Raw genomic sequence first — 20,493 nt, forward strand, 5'->3', positions numbered from 1 at the left:
AAGTTGCGATCCAAAGAGGTAAAATGATCTGCCCAAGGACATGTAGTGTATTGGTCTGGATTAAAATAAGTCTCTCTAATGAATCAACACCAACTTTTCCCCCTTTACCCTATCTCCTTTGGCAAACTAATCATCAGCATTCATTATGAATGTTGACCCAAAATTTAGTATATGGGTAGAAACTTGGTTTCTAAACATAAGTCAGGGACGCTTAGGTGGCTCAGTGGTTGAATGTCTGCCTTTGGCTCAGGGCATGATCCTGGGGTTCTGGGGATCGAGTCCCACATCAGGCTCCCCTCAAGGAGCCTGCTTCTCCCTCTGCCTGTCTCTCTCTCTCTCTCTACTCTCTCTGTGTCTCTCATGAATAAATAAATAATCTTTTAAAAATAAACAAACAAACAAATAAATAAATAAATAAATAAATAAAATCTTTAAAAAACAAAAAATAAACAAATGTAAGTTACCCCACCATATATATCCCCAGAAGTCAGGCTTTTTTTTTTTTTTTTTTTTTGAAGTCAGGCTTTAAAGTCAGCTTCTGACTTTCTATTTTATATACATACATCTACATATATGTCATACATCATTATTCTATCAGCACTGATTTTCAGGAGTAAGCAGATACCATACTTGGGTTAGTATGCACACACACTAGTTACACGAGGAAAATACTCCAACATGAGACATTGTGATCTCTCTCCCTTCCCTGACAGCATGTACTGGTTCCCAGAGGCTCAGTGTGGCCTTGCAGCCCATGCCCACTTTGGCATCAAGACAACTTGCTGATGTCATCAGATGTCCCACCTACTCTTTCCGTCTGAGCCACGCTGCACAGCCCACCAGCCTATGACCTGTTGCTGAGCGGCCCACTTAGGGACCATGACAACAGGAACAGCATTCGTTCTGTGCATTTCGTCCACACCTTTTTTCCAGTTACAAGAACAAAGCCAATTGACTGCAAAGCCCCGAAGAACATACTGCCAACCAACAAATACAAACTACTGACCTTCTTGCTTAAAAGCCTGTGGGTGTTCAGGGCCAATCGCATAATTTATCTGTCCCCGGCATTAAAAAGTCAGGGCTGTAAACTTCTTTTCTTTTCTGAATTATTTATCAACAGCAGGGAAAATGGAAAACCACAGATGTAAGCATAAAGGAAAAGCAAGGCTCTTTCAGCTCCCTGGTTGCTTAGAGATATTTTTTGGACCTGACTCTAGAGTTGCTACATTTACCCTGCAGAATTAAATATGGGGGCGCCTCATCAACAGTAATGGGACATGGGCACTGAATTGCCAACATGCTGTGTTCAAAGTGCCCCTTCCCGAACTCTGTTCTTCAGAAAGGGGTATTGTCCTAGTAATGGCTGGGGCCGTTACATTAAAGCTTTCCTTTCCATTTACAGGAAAAATACAGCAAAGCCTCATTTATCCAATGGCCTGATTTCTATCACCTTAAACTCTTAGGAAGACAGCCAGGACCCAGAGTCTGGGAAAGGAGTCTCTGAGGCAAAGAATGGCCGTGAAACCCAGATACTTTATTCTACCAAAGTACACCAGAGGTGCTTATAGGCTAGAGAAAGGCAGATTAGATTTTACGGATTTAACAAGCCTTCTTATCTAATCCTGAGTCACTGAGCAGATGACTGTCCTACCCATCTGCTCTGCCCAGAGCCTGGAACTGCTATGCCAGGTATCAACGTGGCTTACACGCTCCCTTCTCTCATGTCTTTGCTTATATGCTCCCGTTGCAGTGAGACCTTTCCAGGGCACCACACGTAAAACCGCACCGTGGCCTATGCAGCACACCCCTTTCTCTTCCCTCACTTCATTTCTCCCCATAGTGCTTATCACTATCTGGCCTACTCTATATTTACCCCTTTTATCGTTGGACTCCCCCCGACTAGAATGCGTGCTCCACAGATAACAAAGTTCTATTTTATTCACCGATGTTTGTCTGACGTCTAGAACAACACCTGATGCTTAGATTTCCCAAATGATATTTAACGAATGAATAAACAATGAAAATGAAACGAGCCACTATATGAACTCAAAAAGATGACTTCTATCATCTATAATTCTATCCTTCTATCAAGGAAAACCATGGTAAACGTTACTTCTAAAGTTGATTTATTTATTTATTTTAAGAGATTTTATTTATTTATTCATGAGAGACACAGAGAGAGAGAAGCAGAGACACAGGCAGAGGGAGAAGCAGGCTCCATGCAGGGAGCCCGACGTGGGACTCGATCCCAGGTCTCCAGGATCACACCCTGAGCTGAAGGCAGCGCTCAACCACTGAGCCACCAGACATGGCTCTAAAGTTGATTTAGTAACAGGAGGAGGTCTTTCCCCAAAGGCAATTTTCCCCCAATTTCCCCATGTAAAATAAAACTTACCATCTTAACTAGTTTTAAGTGTACGGTTCAGTAGTGAAGACATTCATATTGTTGTGCAATCACCAGCACCATTCATCTCCAGAACTCTTTCTGCCTTGTAAAACTGAAGCAATATACCCATTAACACTAACTCCCCTCCCTGCAGCCCCTGGTCCACCACCAGTCTACTTTGTCTCAATGAATTTGACTGCTCTAGATAACACATATAAGTAAAACCACACTGTATTTGTCTTTTTTGTCTTATTTCACTTAGCATAATGCTCTCTATGATTTATCCATACTGTAGTGTGCATCAGATTTTCCTTTCTTAATACTGAATAACGTTCCATAACATGTATATACCACATTTTGCTAATCCAATTATCTGTCCAGGGACACTTAGGTTGCTTCTACATTTTTGTGTTGTGAATAAAGCTGTTATGAACATGGGTGTGCAAATATTTATTTAAGACCCTGCTTTCAATTATTTGGGGTATATAAGCCAGAAGCAGCATTGTTGGATAGGATTTTTTTTAATCTACTTTTTAATTTTTTGTGGAACAGTCAATTTTCCACAGTGGCTGCACCATTGTCATTCCCACCAACGGTGCACAAGGGCTCCACCCTTCTCCACATCCTTGCCAGTGCATGTCTGCTCCTGTTTTACAGTATTTTTTGACCCTCAGTCTTTCATTTAAACCACCATTTGTCAGGTTCACATTAATGAAGCAAACATAAAAAGCAAAGAAATGTTCAAGGATAAAAGCTATAATAATACACCTAAAAGTAGAGAGCCAAGAGGAAGAAAGAGATAAGAGGTGAAATAGAATAAATCATGTCCAAATAACAGTAAATTTAAAACTTCAGCAGCCGTGAAAGGTAAACATGATATCATGGTAGTGCAATTTTGTGACTTGCCAATTTTCTAAATCCTAAAAAGGCGACAGAGGGCACAACTCTCTAGCCTTGCTCAGATCTTGGCTCCAAAGCTGTGAGCTGCTGCAACTCATCCTCAAAATAAATAAATGAATGGTTTGCATGAGGCCAGGAAACCATCACAGGGTCTCCCTTCACTTAGTTCCTTCCCCTGAACTGTAAGCTGCTCAGCCTGGCCTACTTCAACACCAATGCCACGGAGGGCCACATACTCTCTGGATGAGACAGCAGTTGTCCCAATACCCTCCCCTGCCTCATTGATGAGGAGGGATCATAGCTGCCTCCTCTGATCAATGCCACAATTTTAATATAACTAAGTCAAATGGCCCACCTGCTTTGGAGGGGGAAAGTAGTTTTTCTTGATGAGAAAATTCCCTGAGGTTTTGGATAATCCATAAGCAAGACCTCTCTGGGCATACTGCTTCAAAAATTCATCAAAATTCAGAATCAAATGACTATAATTTGAAAGCACGTTCTGATGACTTACAAGTCTCTAATGTCCCAGCTATTTGAAACACTCCTGATACTTTAACGCTTTCCCTACATTTAACTTATCAATCAGGATGGGAAAATTAAAGCCATGGGGGGGGGGGGATAGGTAGCTGATCTAGGAAATGCATCTGCTTTGAATTTTAAAGGACAAAGAATTCAAATGTAAGTTTAGAAAACACACATCATAAAGAAGGCAGGGGTTCACTGGAGCACCTCTGTCTAGTTATAAAGTAATTCTACAAGGTCCTTACACCACCAAGGTGTGTGTTAATATTCCACAGCTCTTTAGGGACCTACTTCTCCCTGAAATGTCCCTTAATGAATAACACCTGAGAAGCTGATGCCTCCCTCTCCTTGAATCCCTAAGCAGAAATCCCTCCTGCTTGGGGCTGCTCTGACTGTCGTGCTATAAATCACACAACTTACCTGAGCAAAACCATGGCCACTATCACAACAGAGGCAGAATAAGCGCAGGTATACGATAAGGCCAGATGAAGACACAGAGGCAACTGGATGTTAATACTTCTTAAGTAGTAAAAGCTATAATAACGCATCTATAGGAGAGCATATTTTGCAGCCACGAACAGTTGTAATTCTAATTTGGGCAATGCTCATGAAATAAGTAGAAAAACTAAAATATTAACTGCTGCCGTGTGAACTGCACAATGTAGAATACAGAGAGAGGCACAGAAAACTGTAGGAAGAAATATTCCAAACAGAGCTAAATTATGCATGCTTTATTATTATTATTCTGAATTTTTTATGTCACTACAATATGCATATATTATTTTATCCTTATAGTTGCTTTTATATTTTTACTAAACTTGCTCTTTTCTTTACACATCTCTCTGTGTGCTGCAAATTCCTTGTAAGGACATTTCCCAGCTGCCAAAGACCCCAACCTGGAGCCCAACCTACACTGGGCTTCTGACCTTCCATCCTTTTCCTGGAAGCAATCTGTCCTCTGGCCACCCGGAAGGACTAACTAGATGGCAACCATCAGGGCTAATGAATGGCAATGGTCTTCTAGCTTAAGGGGCTTCCCTTCTCAGGAAACAAACTTAAATTTTTCAAGAGAATTTACAAAACATATTCCAAAACTCTGGTCTACGGCAACTTACAAACTAGTAACTCCAGAAGGCAATATTTTCCTTTAAACAAAATAATGTATTCCTTGCTAGTTACCATAAACCACAGTGAAATCCACTTCTCACTGGTCTCCTTAACCCAACAGCATAAAGCACCTGACTGCAAGTCTGTGTTGCCAGAGAATCTGGACACTGTTTACAGAGATTGAGTTTCTCAAGGAAAGCAGATTCCCAAATGTGTTCCAAAATGCCATGGTGTCCTCTGAAATGCTTCAAGAGCCACTTGATGAGAAAAGAGGGTAAGGGGATAAGGAAATTCGGTAAAAAGTTTTAGGGCAATTTTGAGCACCATCTAAAGTCAGTCATTGGGTTAGGCTCTTCATATGCTGAAACCTTCAAACACAACCCTCTCTCTTGGTGTTATAAACAGACACAGAACACTGAAGGAGTCTCCCCGAGATCCCAAAGCTCGTCAATGGCAGAGTTGTGGATAAAATAGGATTCTCTGGGCCCCAAGTCCCAGGCCCTTTCTTTCTTTCTAATAATGGTAGTTGGTTACTAAGCATCTGCAGATCACACTGCATCAGCGTTTTAAAGGCATCATCAAAAAAGCTCTGATAGAGGTTGCATTTCAGACTTTGGAGTAGAAGCCCTCATTCCTCTCTCTGCTCCACTACTTTCTAGCCTGTGGTTATGGCCAACTCCTTAACCTCCCTACATTCATTCTCAAGTCAGATTCCTCACGTGTAAATAGAGCCAGCAATGGCTACCATTTATTGAGCATTTGTGTGGAGCCCTCTGCTAAGCAAGTTATAAGTACCACCACATTTATTCTTTGCAATTCTGGAAGTAAGATGTGCCATTTATCAGAAGTTCATCCAAGATGATACAGATAACAAATGCCTGGAGTTAGGGTAGGAAACCAGGCCCATCTGACTCAGAGCCTTTTACTCTTTCCAATTCTACAATTCTACCGACGTAAGTTCTAGATCACATTATAGACTAACAAATACACAGATGGATCTATTTCTAAAGCACCTGATACCCTATTACTTCTCAATTCTTTTGCCATCTCCCAACCAACATCAAAATCAAACTCATTTAGATACCTTTCTGTGGAAAACACATCACTCTACCCTCTAGTAATTAATGTCTTTCTTCCAACACCAAGACTCTTTTCCCACATTCACTGTCCACAACTCACAATTTAACATTCAGTTATACGCCCTATAAAATTATTCTCCTTAAATGTAAATTTTTTATCCCCCAAAGAGACCATAACCTCCTAGAGGTCAGGAACCATATCTTACAGAATCATGGAATTAGAATAATAGCTTTACAAAGTTATCATTAAAAAAGAAGCTGAACTCTTTTTAAGAGAAAACTTATTTGGAACCCCAGCTCCCCTGACTAAAAGCTATTGAGTTAACCTTGATCTTTCAAGGTCCAAAGAAAAATGATGAGTTGATGATACTCATTCAGGGAACTGGTGACAGGGGCAGGACTAGAACCCATGCTGCCAGTCTCTCATCCAGTGATTGCTTTGCTGTGGAAATTCCAGGCCTGTTCAGTCTCCTTTCAGTATCTCTGTCTTGGTCACAATCCAAAAAAATTAAAAATTAAAAATTAAAAAAACACTGGACCACACCCTGAACCTGGAAGCCCTGCCAGAAAGGCTTACAAAGAATTGGGTGGGTACGACTCATCCATAAGGTCACCTTCCTGGATCCTCAAAGAAGAAGAGAGGATCGTAATTTCAAGCGTCCTTCAACTGCCATGTTGGTCAATCAAATTCTCCAGGAACGTAATGAAGCAGAGTCACTGCTTTAAATCTCTTTAGTTTAGATTTATAATCTATGTCACTAAGGATAAAAGGCATTATCACTATCAAGTCAAACATTTTTAAAAATTTATTTTAGTAGGAGAGGGGATTTAGACAAAATAAACTTAATGTCACCTTTGCCTAGCATTTTCTGTTATTTTAATAACATTTTTTTCTAATATTAAAACACAATGTAGATTCAGAGCACTGTATTCCATTCCATAGAAAATTTGCAAAATGCTCTGTGTAAAGATATCACATATAACAGTCCACTCAGGTACTGTTATTTATTTGGGGAGGGGGGAGTTATTCCTTCCCTGTGTTTCTAGGTGTCTGTTTATGCATGTGTGTGATTATGTGTATGTTCATTCATAATTTGTATTTACTATTTTAATTGGAAAACAATATATACATACCTTAGGGATAAATCTTGATTCAAACTAATTCTTTTTGTCTAAGATATATTTTATTAATAGATATATTAAACTGTTTTGGCCAATGAGGCATGAAAACAAATCTGCTGGGGAGATAAGTTTCTGATAAAGTTATCTTTATCTTAAAAAAAAAAAAAAAAAAGGACTCTAGAAAGGCTCTTTCCCTTCTGACATTAGGACACAGGTAAGTCAAAATGTGATATCGGAGTTACTTTAGCCAGTTTGAATCTTTGAAGGAAGCTACATCAAGTCTCGAACTATAATGCTGACATTAGAAAAAAAAAAATCCTTGTCACTGATGATGCTATGAAGGACCTTAATTAGTTCTGGAAACACTGTCCCTATAAACTTTGTTATAAGAGAATATATCATTTAAGTCAGTGTAGTCAGAGGGGTTTTTTTTTAAGATTTTTTCCATTAAAATTAGCTGAACTGATATGCCCATACTGTCCCCTTTACCCTTCACAATTCTTTGAGGCTGTATAGAGGATACTGATGAAGAAGCAGAGAACTCAAATGGTTTTCCAATTCATAAAGCAAATAAGTGGCAAAGCCAAAGCTTTCAACCTGTAAAATTTATACACGAATACATACACTAGATTTGTGACCATGAAAATTTAGAGCTTTCACTCTGGCCCAAGAATAAGTAATATATATTCTCAATTATCTTGAAGAAATTCTAAAATGCTTCACTATACCTTAAAAAAGTATGGAAAATAGCTATGCATATGCACTTACCAAATCTTTGAGATGGAAACAAAGGCTATAAGATAGCTCATTAGGTTATTAAACAGAAATGTTCATGCATTGTGTCCACCCAAATGTGGGCATAGCAGGGCCGCACGACTAGCCTCAATAATGGTGTAAGTGCTAAGGCCTCCTTAAACTCCTTTATGTGAAAGCTTAATTATAATTCTAAATGCACAATTCCAACAACAGAGTGTACAGAAATATTAAGCCATTTTGCTGAATTTGGGTAAAGGGCAACACAGTACTTAATAGGTTTATACACAAACACCCTGGGGGCAAACTCCATCATTCATCCTAGTTTCTCTGCAGCAGTCAATGGTCCTAGACCCTTTACAATAGTGCTGGTATAAAAAGAACTCTCTCCCACTTAAACCCAACAAAGAAGCCAAAGGCTGTGCAAATCCTTCAGACTTACTCTCATCCTGCAACTTCAAGAGGAATGCCCTTTGGTATCCTAAAACATATTTACTTATTTAAAAAAAAAAAACTTAGCATTATCTTAACACTAACATTGCAAAATGCAACAAATATCTGACATTTGGCTTTTCCAGACTCACATAAGGAAAACTGAAGTTGCCCTAGAACATCAAATGTTCCATGAGTTTTTACCCTACATAATCCCTGTTTAGAGGGATCTCTTAATTTCTTCCTTTTGTCTCTTCGTTAACTTTGTTTCTTTCACCTGTCACGGTATGGAAGTCCAGTCACCAACATGTGTATGCAAGTAACGTAGAGTTCTAGAGTTTCTTCAGGTTAACTTAATGAATGACTCTCCTATTCTTCTGGATAAGTGCAGTAGCGGAAATGTTGTTGCCTTGGTCATTTTGAGAATTCCTTACTTCCATCAGGTTATGTCACAGCTATAGATGATCCCAAATGATCAAGACACTGGCAGAGAAGGTACAGTCTAGTCCTTGTCCCAGAGAACATAGGTTGCCACAGAAAGGTCGTTTATCTTTAGGGCTCTTTGAGGCATCTCAGCAGTCATATAACAATTAAAGATTCATAGTCTCTCCCATAAGGCCCCAGCTGCAGAGGCATCCCATAGCCTCTCTACAGAATCTTTTTTTTTAATTGTTAACTCCAGTATAGCTAACAGTGTTATACTAGTTTCAGGTGTACAATACACTGATTAACAATTCCATACGTCAGCCCATGCACACCACAAGTGCTCTCCTTAATCCCCATCACCTAGTTCACTCATTCTCCCATCTACCTTCCTTCTGGTAACCATCTGTTGGTTCTCTACATAGTTGAGTCTGTTTCTTGGTTTGTCTCTTTGCTGTATTTTGTTTCTTAAATTCCACATGAGGGAAATCATACAGTATTTGTCTTTCTCTGGCTGTCCTATTTCACTTGTTTCATCCATAATGTGCAAATGGCAAGATTTCACTCTTTCTTATGGCTGAATTATGTTCCATCGTATATGTATATATGTACCACCTCTTCTTTATCCATTCATCTATCAACGGACACTTGGGTTTTTTCCATAATTTGGCTATTATAAATAATGCTGCTATAAACATAGGGGTGCATGTATTCCTTCAAATTAGTGTTTTTGTATTTTGGGGGTCAGTACCCAGTAGTGTGATTGCTGGATCATAGGGTAGTTGTATTTCTTAACTGTCTGAGGAACCTCCATACTATTTTCCACAATGGTTGCACCAGTTTGCATTCCCAGCAACAGTACAGGAGGGTTCCTGTTTCTCTACATCCTCATCAGCACTTGTGTTGTTAATTTTAGCTATTTTTAGAGGTGTGAGGTGATATCTCACTGTGGTTTTGATTTGCATTTCTCTGATGATGAGTGGTGTTGAGCATCTTTTCACGTCTCTGTTGGCCATCTGGATGTCTTCTTTGGAGAAATGTCTATTCATGTCTTCTTCCATTTTTACATTGGATTATTTGCTTTTTAGATGTTGAGTTGTATTAGTTTCTTATGCATTTTGTATACTAACCCTTTATCAGATACATCATTGCAAATATCTTCTTCCACTCAATAGGTTGCCTTTCAGTTTTGTTGATTATTCCCTTTGCTGTGCAGAGACTTTTTATTTTGATGTGGTCCTGACAGTTTAATTTTGCTTTTGTTTCCCTTGCCTCAGGAAATATATCTAGAAAAATGTTGCTATGGCCAATGTCAGAGAGATTACTGCCTTTGCTATCTTCAAGGATTTTTATGGTTTGAGGTCTCACATTTTAGATTGTTAATCCAGTGTGATTTTATGTTTGTGTATGGTGTAAGAAAATGGTCCAGATTCATTCTTTTGTTTGTTGCTGTCCAGTTTTCCCAACACCATTTGTTGAAGAGACTGGGATTTTTTTTCCCTTTGTATATTCTCTTTTGATTTGTTAAAGATTAATTGACCATACAGTTGTGGGTTTATTTCTGGGTTTTCTATTTTGTTCTATTGAGCTATGTGTATTTTTGTGTCAGTACCATCTGTTTTGATTACCATAGCTTTGCAATATAATTTGAAGTCTGCAGCTCTGATACCCCCAGCTTTCCTTTTCTTTTTCAAAATTGCCTTGGTAACTCAGTCGTTTGTGGTTCCACATAAATTTTAGGACTTTATTCTAGATTTGTGAAGAATGTTGCTGGTATTTTGACATGAATTGTATTAAATGTGTAGATTGCTTTGGGTAGTACGTACATTTTAGCAATATTTGTTCTTCTAAACCACGAGCATGGAATGTCTTTCCGTTTACTTGTGTCATCTTCAATTTTTTAATCAGTATTTTACAGTTTTCAGAGTACAGGTGTTTCACCTTGGTTGAAGGTGTTGGTTGGTTTATTGGTTGATTAGGTTTATTTCTACGTATTTTGCTACTTTGGGTACAGATTGTTTTCTTAATTTCTCCTTCTGCTGCTTCATTAATATTGTATAGCAATGCAACAGATTTCTGCATAGTGATTTCATACTTTGAGACTTTACTGAATTCATTTATCTATTCTAGCATTGTTCTGATGGAGTCTTTTGGATTTTTCTACATAATACCATGTCATCTGCAAATAATGAAAATTTTACTTCTTACTGATTTGGGTGCCTTTTTATTTCCTTTTGTCATCTGACTGCCGTGGCTCGTACTTCCAGTACTATGTTGAATAAAGTGCACATCTCTGTCTTGTTCCTCACTTTCAGGGGAAAGCTCTGTCTTCCCCCATTGAGTATGATGTGAGCCCTGGGTATATATGGTCTTTACTACGTTGAGGTATGTTCCCTCTAAACTTACTTTGTTGAAATTTTGAAGTTTTTTTTTATTGTGAATGGATATTGTACTTTGTCAAATGCTTTTTCTGTGTCCACTGAAATGATTATATGGTTTTTAGCCTTTCTCTTATTGATGTGATGTATCATGCTGATTGATTTGTGAATATTGAACTACTCTTACATCCCAGGAATAAATCCCACTTGATTGTGGTGAATGGTTTTAATGTATTGTTGGATTCTGTTTACTAGTATTTTGTTAAGGATTTTTCTCTCTCCAGAGTGTTACATATCTCAGAATGCAGCCTTGGAGGCAGTGCCCTTCCTCCAGACACAGTTCAAGTCTCTGCCTTCATTACTTCCTGACCCTCTGTGACCAATTCTGGTTTTTCTAGTCTATAATATGCAGGGCAATTCTTCTCCCTTCAGATTCGTCTCTGCCATCCTGTTTTACAAAAATCAAACTGCATATTAGAATCACCTGGGCCTTTAAACAAACTGAAGCCAGGTTTCAGTCCTAGACCAAATGCAAATCAGTATATCTAAGAGTACATCCCAACATTGACTTTTTGCCCCTATGTCCGAGTGACTCTAACCTGAGCTAAGGGTTGAGAAATTTGCACACATGCACATGCATGTGCGCACACACACACACACACATATAGCAGGATTTTGGAATCCTGCATTCAGTACTGTCACATCCCTTTTCTGTATGGGGAGATGAGTAACAGATCTGACTAAAGGAAAGTTGGGGGGGGGGGGTTGGAGGCACAAGGACATATCAGCCAAACAAATCAAAGCAAAGGGTAAATGTCTCCTAGTAATCATCATAGCTTTTTGTTGGGTTTTGGAATATTCAAAAGCATAGGTCTTATTTTGACTTTCCTTATTCAGTATATTGATAAATGTTTTCTCTCATCGTTAACAAAGGTAGTTTTGCATCCTACAGCATTTAATATAGCATTTCTCACTAAAGCAAAATAGTCTAGAGGCCCATGACTGGAATTTCATTCTTCAGGCTGTCTCACCTCTTCTGAGATTGAGAGCCAAGTAATTAGTAGCTTATTCCTTTAATGCTACCAGATAGTCAAAAGTAAGTCAGAACAAGCATGTCCAAAATAAGCACACGCTATGTGCTTTAAAGATAAGGATAATTGGTAGAAAATCTACCACCGTGCTCTGTCAAGTTGCAGAGTGTTCTATTTTGGTTCTATTTCATATGGCTCTGCTCAATAAAAAAACATCAGTTACCTCATATTTCAAAGTGTTCTGTATATCAACCTTAGGAGAAAGTAATTTTTCAGAAAAATAGTCTAAAATTTCTAATAGTTACCTTTTGCTCCTAAACCCTTTTTAAAATTGTTACCTTACCTCTTTTCATTATAAGGTACTTAATTTAAACCACTAAATTAACAGACTATTATATCTAACTTTACAAGTTTATTTGAAGTACTTCAAACATATACTTCAAGATTTCTTCCATGCCAATATCAAGAAAATACAAATCTCTTGCGCAAGGTAATTGAAATCACATGAGATAAAGGTTATCTCACTTGTTTCCTTTATTTCTTACCTTCATAGGAAGTTTTTGGCATAAAAATGAATGCTTACCCATTACTGTCAACTACCTGTCTTATTGCTACATGCTATTGTCATAAATCACAGATCCCGCTTTAAAGCTACCTTAGTATCTAATGATAACATCTTATCAAACAACCTAAACATGGGGAATTAAACTGGGGATAAATGAAAGTCAGACATCAGTAAATCAAGGAGGCTGACCACTCCAAAAATCAAAAGATACAGAGAAAAGCATCCCACCAGCTCAATTTCAGGGAATCCTCCAGTTTCGAAATTCATAAAAGAGCAAGGGCAACTCAGGGTTCTCAGACAGGAGAGAAAGTGATTCAGACTCATAAATCCTAGGTCAAAACCTGCCCCAGTGTCAAGAGTCAAATGCTTTATTTAGATTTCACCCGTTCAGAGGGCAAGGGAAACTTTCCTAGAAGAAAGTACAGAGCTTCATATATAAACACACAGTCATGTCAGGGAATCCCCAGCATCTAGGGGCAAAAATTAAGTTACAGCACATTTTAAGTTGCAGGTGAGTATTCTCAACGTTAAACCCTAACTTCGTTTTCCATGAGATACAAATTTTTTCTTCAATTTTTAACAAGATAAAAAAGAGAGCAAGAATTAGAGTTTCTTTTCTGTTTGATACATTGTTTTTCCCCTCCAGCATCAAGTTTGGCATCTGTTATCTCAGGTGCCAACTTTCTAAAAGGACCGTGGTTATCAGCATAAACTTTGGAATAGCTATTTTAAACTTTCTTCTTTGGAACTTAAAAAGGAGTAACGACTAACATGGGATTAAGCACCCAATGCTCATCTAAATTCTACTAAGACTTTCAAGAGGGATTGATTTGGCAAACACTGGAACATTTTTGATAGTGAATATACATTTGAATTTTTTCTTGTGAAGATGCTGCCTCATTAATCATGAACTCTCTGGGCACAGAAGTCATTTATCACTATTCTCAGTGACCATATTTCCTAACACTCATGCCTGACACTAATTATATATTAGATGTATTAATAAATTAATGAAATTATTGAATGACTGATTCATTCACCAATCTAATATCAAAGTTGATAGATCTTCAATTCTCAGCTCACTAATTTTAGGTTGAATATAACTTTTCAGTATTATCAGTGACTTCTAGAAAGTTGGCGTCAGGCCAAATGGCATACTAAAAGAAAGAAAACAGTGACCTTGACATACTTAGAAAACCAACCTAACAGTAGCAGCAGATGCTAATTAATTTGGGATAGAGGGTAGAATGATCTTTGCAAATCAGGAATGCCATTAATGAGAAATGCTGTATTAGGAACTTGGGAGAAACAAAGGATGCCTTTATGCCTGTCGATTTCTACCAGGAAATTGTCTTTGGAAAATGCAACACCTGAAAAGATGCCGTACAGTGGCCGACATCTATTAGACACCTTACTTATTGCCATAGACAAATAGCCACTTAGAGGAAGAAATCTTCTTTGTCAATAAAGAAACAACAGAGACGGTTGGTGAGGACCCGATCTACCTTGAAGAGTAAAGAAAGAGCACCTTCGCCCTAACAGGCTTACTTTCAGGACACCAAGGTAAGTATCAGAGCTCCAGCTTACTATGAAACCATCTAATGGAGGCCCTAGAGCCTGGTCTAAAGGAGAAATGGCAGAGAGAATGCTTGTCTCTCAGGTCTCTTCACTCCCATCCATATCCCACAGTGTAAAATCCTACCCTAATCCACGCACAGGCTAACATGCCTCAGGAAATTCCAGTAGCTCCCCTTGGCTTGCAAAAACATCCCAAACATTCTATTCTGGAAATGAAGCAACTTTTCCTTATTACATTTTGTTTGTCCTTAGCACAGATATGCTTAATATCATCATTGTTTTGAGACTACTACTGTCCCCAACACACTGTGAACTGTTGGGGGGAAAAGGGTTATTTTAATGAACAGCTCCTGTCAAAATAAATAAAATTTGTTGAGAGTCTACAAAACATGAAATCACTATGATACTCATTAGCACCATTCACCAAGTATTTCTGGTTTCCTAACCCTTCTAGGCACAAAGTAGGAAATGCCTTTCCTTATCCCTTTGTAGTTGGCTGGGTACTGGTGACCAGTTCTAGTCAATGAGCAGAGTGTGGAAAGCATATATGTAATTCTGTGATAAGAACATTTAATGACTGTTGCAAGACCCTCCAGGCTCTTGTTTTCACATCTTGGTGACTAGCAGCATTCACAATACTGACTATTCCATCTGCTTGCACCCCACAGTAATTATGATGAGCAGAACGCCCTTCCTGTTGACCAGCCAAAGGCAAACAAAAACTTGTTATTTTAAATCAGTCATATTTGAGGTTGTTACTGCAGAACATCCTATCCTGATTGAGGCAAGTGCCATGATAAACGTCTTCACATACACAATCTGATGTTCACAATAACCTAACAGTTACATATAACAGGTATAGCAGATACAAGCTGTATTTTATAAATGAAATCTAGAGAAGTAAATAGCCCAAAGCTAAGTAGCTCTGTTCATTCCTTCATTCAATAATTATTAGTTGAGCACTGCACTCTTCCCGGCTATATTCTCTAGCCCCCTAACCCCTCCCAACTAGGTTGTGTTTTAAAGTAGCCAAGATAGGTAGTGAACAAAAGGGAAAACGTCACAGCTCTCAGATCTTACACTGTAACAAATTTTTAAAAATCATATATAAAAACTAAAACTCTACAGGTGACATGATATTCGAAAGTCAGAATCAGGTGATAGGATAATGAGTAGCTAATTATATAAATCAGAGTAAGTCTCTCTGAGCCTATCTTTTTTTTTTTTGAGGGGGATGGTGTGGGAGATGCCTGGGTACCCATTGACACTCACACCCTTGTCTTTTATTCCAAATAACATAGTTTGCTTTCTAAAAGTAATTGCGGAACCAGTTCTATAAATAATAGATTTTCCATCTCATTCCATATATAAACCACCAGGCAGGGCACCTATACTAAAAGGCTTTCAACAAGCACCGAGCTCCAGTCTTTCTCCCTCTGTGAAAAAGTGAGCCAGAGGTAGTATTCCACTGTGATTTCAACAAGCCTTTTCCACACAGCAGGGCCTTAATCAAGGTTCATGGAGTTGCATGATATGTGCTGCTGTGGTAGGAGGATATTCACTGGTTCCTTCTAATCATAGGGTTAAGGTATCAGGATAACCGAGGTTTATTTACTAAGAACAAACAATCATACAGAACAGCAGATTTTTAGACTGTCTGAAAGACTTTTGCATCCCCTTTAAAATGTTTAGCTCTCACCATGCTGTGTTTACACAATCTCTTTTTGCTCTAGGACTTTTAGCTACAGTACATAAAAGATAAATGAGATTGGCCATCTGTGGCCGTCAGAAACCTGTACTAATCTGACATCACCAGCTCCTTAGCCAAAAAATAACAACTTATAAATATACAACAATCAATGGAAAAGGTTATTTGAACACACAAACATGCTTCCCTAACTTCTGCAACTTCTTGCACTTCTGGAAAGGTCATTCGGAATAAAATATACTAAGAGTGGCGGTCTATTCTGAGTGACAAATTCAGTTTCTAGGCCAGTGTTATTAGGACAAAAAAAAAAAAGATGCAGGAAAGATATAAAATGACTGAAATATTGTGTTCAAGGGGCACTTTTCTTAAAGGCTACAGAGTGGTCATTTAAGAACTTTTGACCAAAAGAAGAAAGACACAAAACTTTCTACCATCCTTAGCCAATTTACTGTTCATACCTCCATATACATAATTAGAAGTATATTGGAAGCCCCACTCCAAGTGCCTCACAAAGCCAGCATTCCTCCATGAAGGCACCACCCACATACCTAGACTTCCAGTTTAGTGCTGACAGCCCTGCCATCTAGGGGACCATCAGCACATGTCAATCAAGTCTTGACTGGCTCCCATATATGCCTGATCCCTGCCCACCAGGTACTCCTGCTCCCCCTCTCAATTTCATCCTTATCTTTCCCAATGGGAACAAAGTACATTTTCTTATATACAAAAACATTTCAGCACGATGGAAGGAAAATAGTTTGGCACTTTTCTTAAAACTTCTCTCTTAACTCCTTTGGTGTTACTATAGGCAACCAGTGCTTCAAATTCAAATCATAGACCCATGCGTGTATCTACACAGAGAGAAACATTGAGAGTAGAAATAACTTATGCAGATAAAATTTCTTTTATCACTTTCTCTAAAGGTGAGGGTAAAATAAGGCAACAGAAAAGCTAGTTGGGCAACAGTAGTACACAAAGCATGTGGAGCTAAATTTAATAACATGTATATGGTGCAGAGAAGCGTTTAATCAGAAAAATAGTTGCTTCTTCGTGCTTACCTGTACAAGAGAAGTCATCCACACGAATGTACCCTGGGACACAGTCACAGCGATATAACCCAGGCAGGTTGACACACACAGTATTGGCATGACAGTAATGCATCTTAGCTGCACATTCATCAATATCTGAGGGAGAACAAAAGAAGCAACGTCACAGTTAGGTGAAGATTGAACTATAGTGTGACCGTCTTACAATGGAATTTAAAAAGGCAAATGCCCATCAGAGCTAAGAGAAAAAGCAAGAGACATTAAACACAGAAACTTAAATGCAAATTCAGGTGCATTCAGGTGCAGCAGATCCCATCTTGAGCTGAAAGTATTTTGAGAGAAAGATGCATGGGCAGCTGTAACAGTTAAGAAACCAAGAAGTATGAAGATTGAATCTACTATTATTGATCTCTCACCAAGGAGGATGCTGGATTTAAACATCCAAAATCAAGGAGTTGTGTGTCCCATGAGTTGATACCAATTAATATTTATTAGGTGTCCACTGTACATGGTGTAGCTTTTATCAGTGAGATCAAGGGGATCCAGCCCTCTCTGCTCATGTGTCTTACTAAGACACGCTTTAATCCATCTGTGAACAAATGATGGTGCAGCCAGCTTCTCCCATGTTGTTCTGTGAATACAGACAACGGCTGTTGCCTAATACAAACTGACATCTTTCATCCCTTGACCTCGAGATCCTTCCCATGTGACGGAACAATGGGCTGATTCAACAAAAAGATCTTGCTTCTCTCTGGAGCGGAGGTCAGAGCATCACCTATTTCCTCATAAGCATTCATGGTAAGAACTGAAATAACCCACAACCTTAAGTATAGCCCTTAGTCTTTTCTGGAAGTTTTTTTTTTTTTTTTTTTTTTTCAGAAATGGTTTTGTGTTCATTGTACTCAGTGCTTACGTGTGACGGAGAGGAAGGGAGTAGCACAGCCTAAGGACCTAACATAGTAAGAATTCTAGTTCTGATTCTTCTGGCTACCAGCCTATAACTTGCATTTAACCACACTGAGTCCTAAAATTCTCATGAGTTAGTCATATGTGCCAGTTCTGAATCTACTGCTTCACATCGTTAAATGCATTATCTAATGTAATCCACATATAATTCCATGATTCAAGAACAGCACTATCCACATTCTGAAGTCTAGAAAATCGAGGCTTAGAGAAGTTAAATATCTGGCATGAGGTCATCCTGTTAGAATCTGCTATACATAGGATTTGAACTCAGAAATCAAACTCTTACTATGATTTACTTCCTGAAAGCACCTTGAAAATGATAGTCAACCATAGTATTACTATTAAGGTAATCACCGAAGTCCTAATACACTTCATTGTAGAAACAGAGGATTAAACACAGCTACATTTTTTTTTATTTTTTTTTTCACAGCTACATTTTAAAAGTAAAAGTAGATTGACTTATTTCCTAGTAAAACACACTGAAATAATACCAGAATGTTTTTAGCACTAAAGATCTGTCAGCCCATAAATAAAAGTTATTGTGTAGTAATTGAGATCCCAAAAGGTCACACAGCTAGCAAGATTCCTTAACTACAAGAACACCAGAAATTAGTGAAATGCTTCAGGCAATAAAGTGTTCTAACGTACACAAGATCACGTGCTTCCAAAAATGATCCAAGACAATGCACAATTAAATAGACAACAGGAATATAAAAACAATATAATAAGATTACATCAAGCTAGGGTCTGAAGGGAACTCTCCTATGAATTTAATACAGAACAGTAACTACACATGAGCGGGAGATGTAGTTCAGATCTTTCGGGCACCCAGGGCCTTAATTTAAAAGTCCATTTCTAGCATCATTTAAGCATTTTGCTTCACAGAACAGTGAATATCACAGAGCCATGAGGAAAAGTGTCTCAGGAAAGGACTAATGATCATTTTTGTCACCTGCTAAGAAGCTGAATAAGATAAAGACATCATCACTAACCACTGGATTTGGCATGAGGTAGTTCGCTGCTGACCTTGACCTGAGAGGAGCAGATTTGGGAAGGTGGTGGAGAAACGCCTGACTGGAGTCAATTAAAGACAGGATGGAAGATGAGGGAATAGAGACAGAAAAACAAGGCAAACCTTTTGAGATTTTTTTTTCCTTATAAAGAAAAATGGGGTAGTAGTTCTGAGGAGACTCAGTGACAAGAGTCTTATTTAAAGATGGAAGAGATCACAGCACGTTTGTAGGCTGTTGGGAAGGATTTGACACAAGTGAAGCAAACTGATGATGTAGGAGAGAGAGATCACTGCAGGAGCAAAGTCCTGGGGAAGGCAGAGGGAGTGGGATTACAGTGTATAAATGGAACAAGTCATCCTTACAACAAGAACAAAGCTGAGATAAGGGAAGATGTGGAGACGGTTGGCATATTTGGTGGTGGGAAGATGAAGTAGTTCCTCTTTGCATATTTTTTTAAAGATTTTATTTATTTATTCATCAGACAGACAGACAGACAGACACAGGCAGAGGGAGAAGCAGGCTCCATGCAGGAAGCCCAATGTGGGACTTGATCCTGGGACTCCAGGATCACACCCTGAGCCAAAGGCAGACGCTCAACTGCTGAGCCACCCAGGCGTCCCTTCTCTGCGTATTTTTATTTCCTCAGTAAAATGAAAAGAGAAGGTAACACCTGAGAATTGAGAAACGGATGAATTATTGGATATTTAAGGAGAGGGGAGAAGGTCCTACATAGTCATTTTGAAAAAAGGGAACAAAAATTTACTCAAGCATATAGTAGGTGGCTGAGGAGCCACCGCGATTTGTGATCCTAAATGAGGGCAGTCAGCATGGCTGTGTATTTTCTCCAATTTCATTCAGATATTTTGGGGAAATAGCAGGGTAACTGGAAAGTTAGCTATAACCAGAGATAAGTTTTTATGCAGATATAATGCGTGAAGAGAGATAGAGGGGAACTGAAGATATAAAGAAAGAAGTGATAATGAGTTGCAAGGAATGTCAACTATTGCGAAAAGATGTGAAAACATACAGATGGAGGCAGCCAGTTGAAATGGATTAGATATTAGGGGTGGGCACTTCTCAGATCTCACTTCAGAAGTAAAAAGCATAATCCCCAGCTAATGGGAGTACTGTCTACTAACAATCTTTAGCTGTTATCTTTTTAGAGAAACGGTCCTTGGCTAATGAGGGATTATACAGTCACGGTCACCCTTGCGTTCTATGAGTGACCCACCACAAAGACTGCTTCTCATTTATCCCAACTCTAGATAATTCTGAAAGACCATCCAGATTTCAGAGCATTCAATGAGACTGGGCTAACTTCTCCCTCTGCCCAATTCTGCATTTTTCCCTTCCCCAGAGGCCTTCATCCCTACAGCACTTCCTAATAAACTTCTTGCATGCTCACCTCCATCCCAGAGTTTGTTTCTTAGGGAGCCCAAACTGCAGCAGGAATCCTAATGGAGGCGAGGTGTGGTTACCATGAG

General features: G+C 38.7%; 1 protein-coding gene across 2 annotated transcripts in view; it reads right to left on the reverse strand.

Moving 5' to 3' along the window:
* Positions 1 to 20,493, reverse strand: part of NELL1 (neural EGFL like 1) — an 805,991-nt gene that overhangs the window by 407,055 nt on the left and 378,443 nt on the right. For both annotated transcript variants that reach the window (XM_072725392.1, XM_072725393.1), the window contains exon 13: positions 17,043 to 17,168. In XM_072725392.1, the coding sequence (XP_072581493.1) occupies positions 17,043 to 17,168 (126 nt within the window). The remainder of the gene's footprint in view (positions 1 to 17,042; positions 17,169 to 20,493) is intronic.

This window comes from Vulpes vulpes, chromosome 11 (genome assembly GCF_048418805.1).
Source record: "Vulpes vulpes isolate BD-2025 chromosome 11, VulVul3, whole genome shotgun sequence".
Taxonomy (NCBI): domain Eukaryota; kingdom Metazoa; phylum Chordata; class Mammalia; order Carnivora; family Canidae; genus Vulpes; species Vulpes vulpes.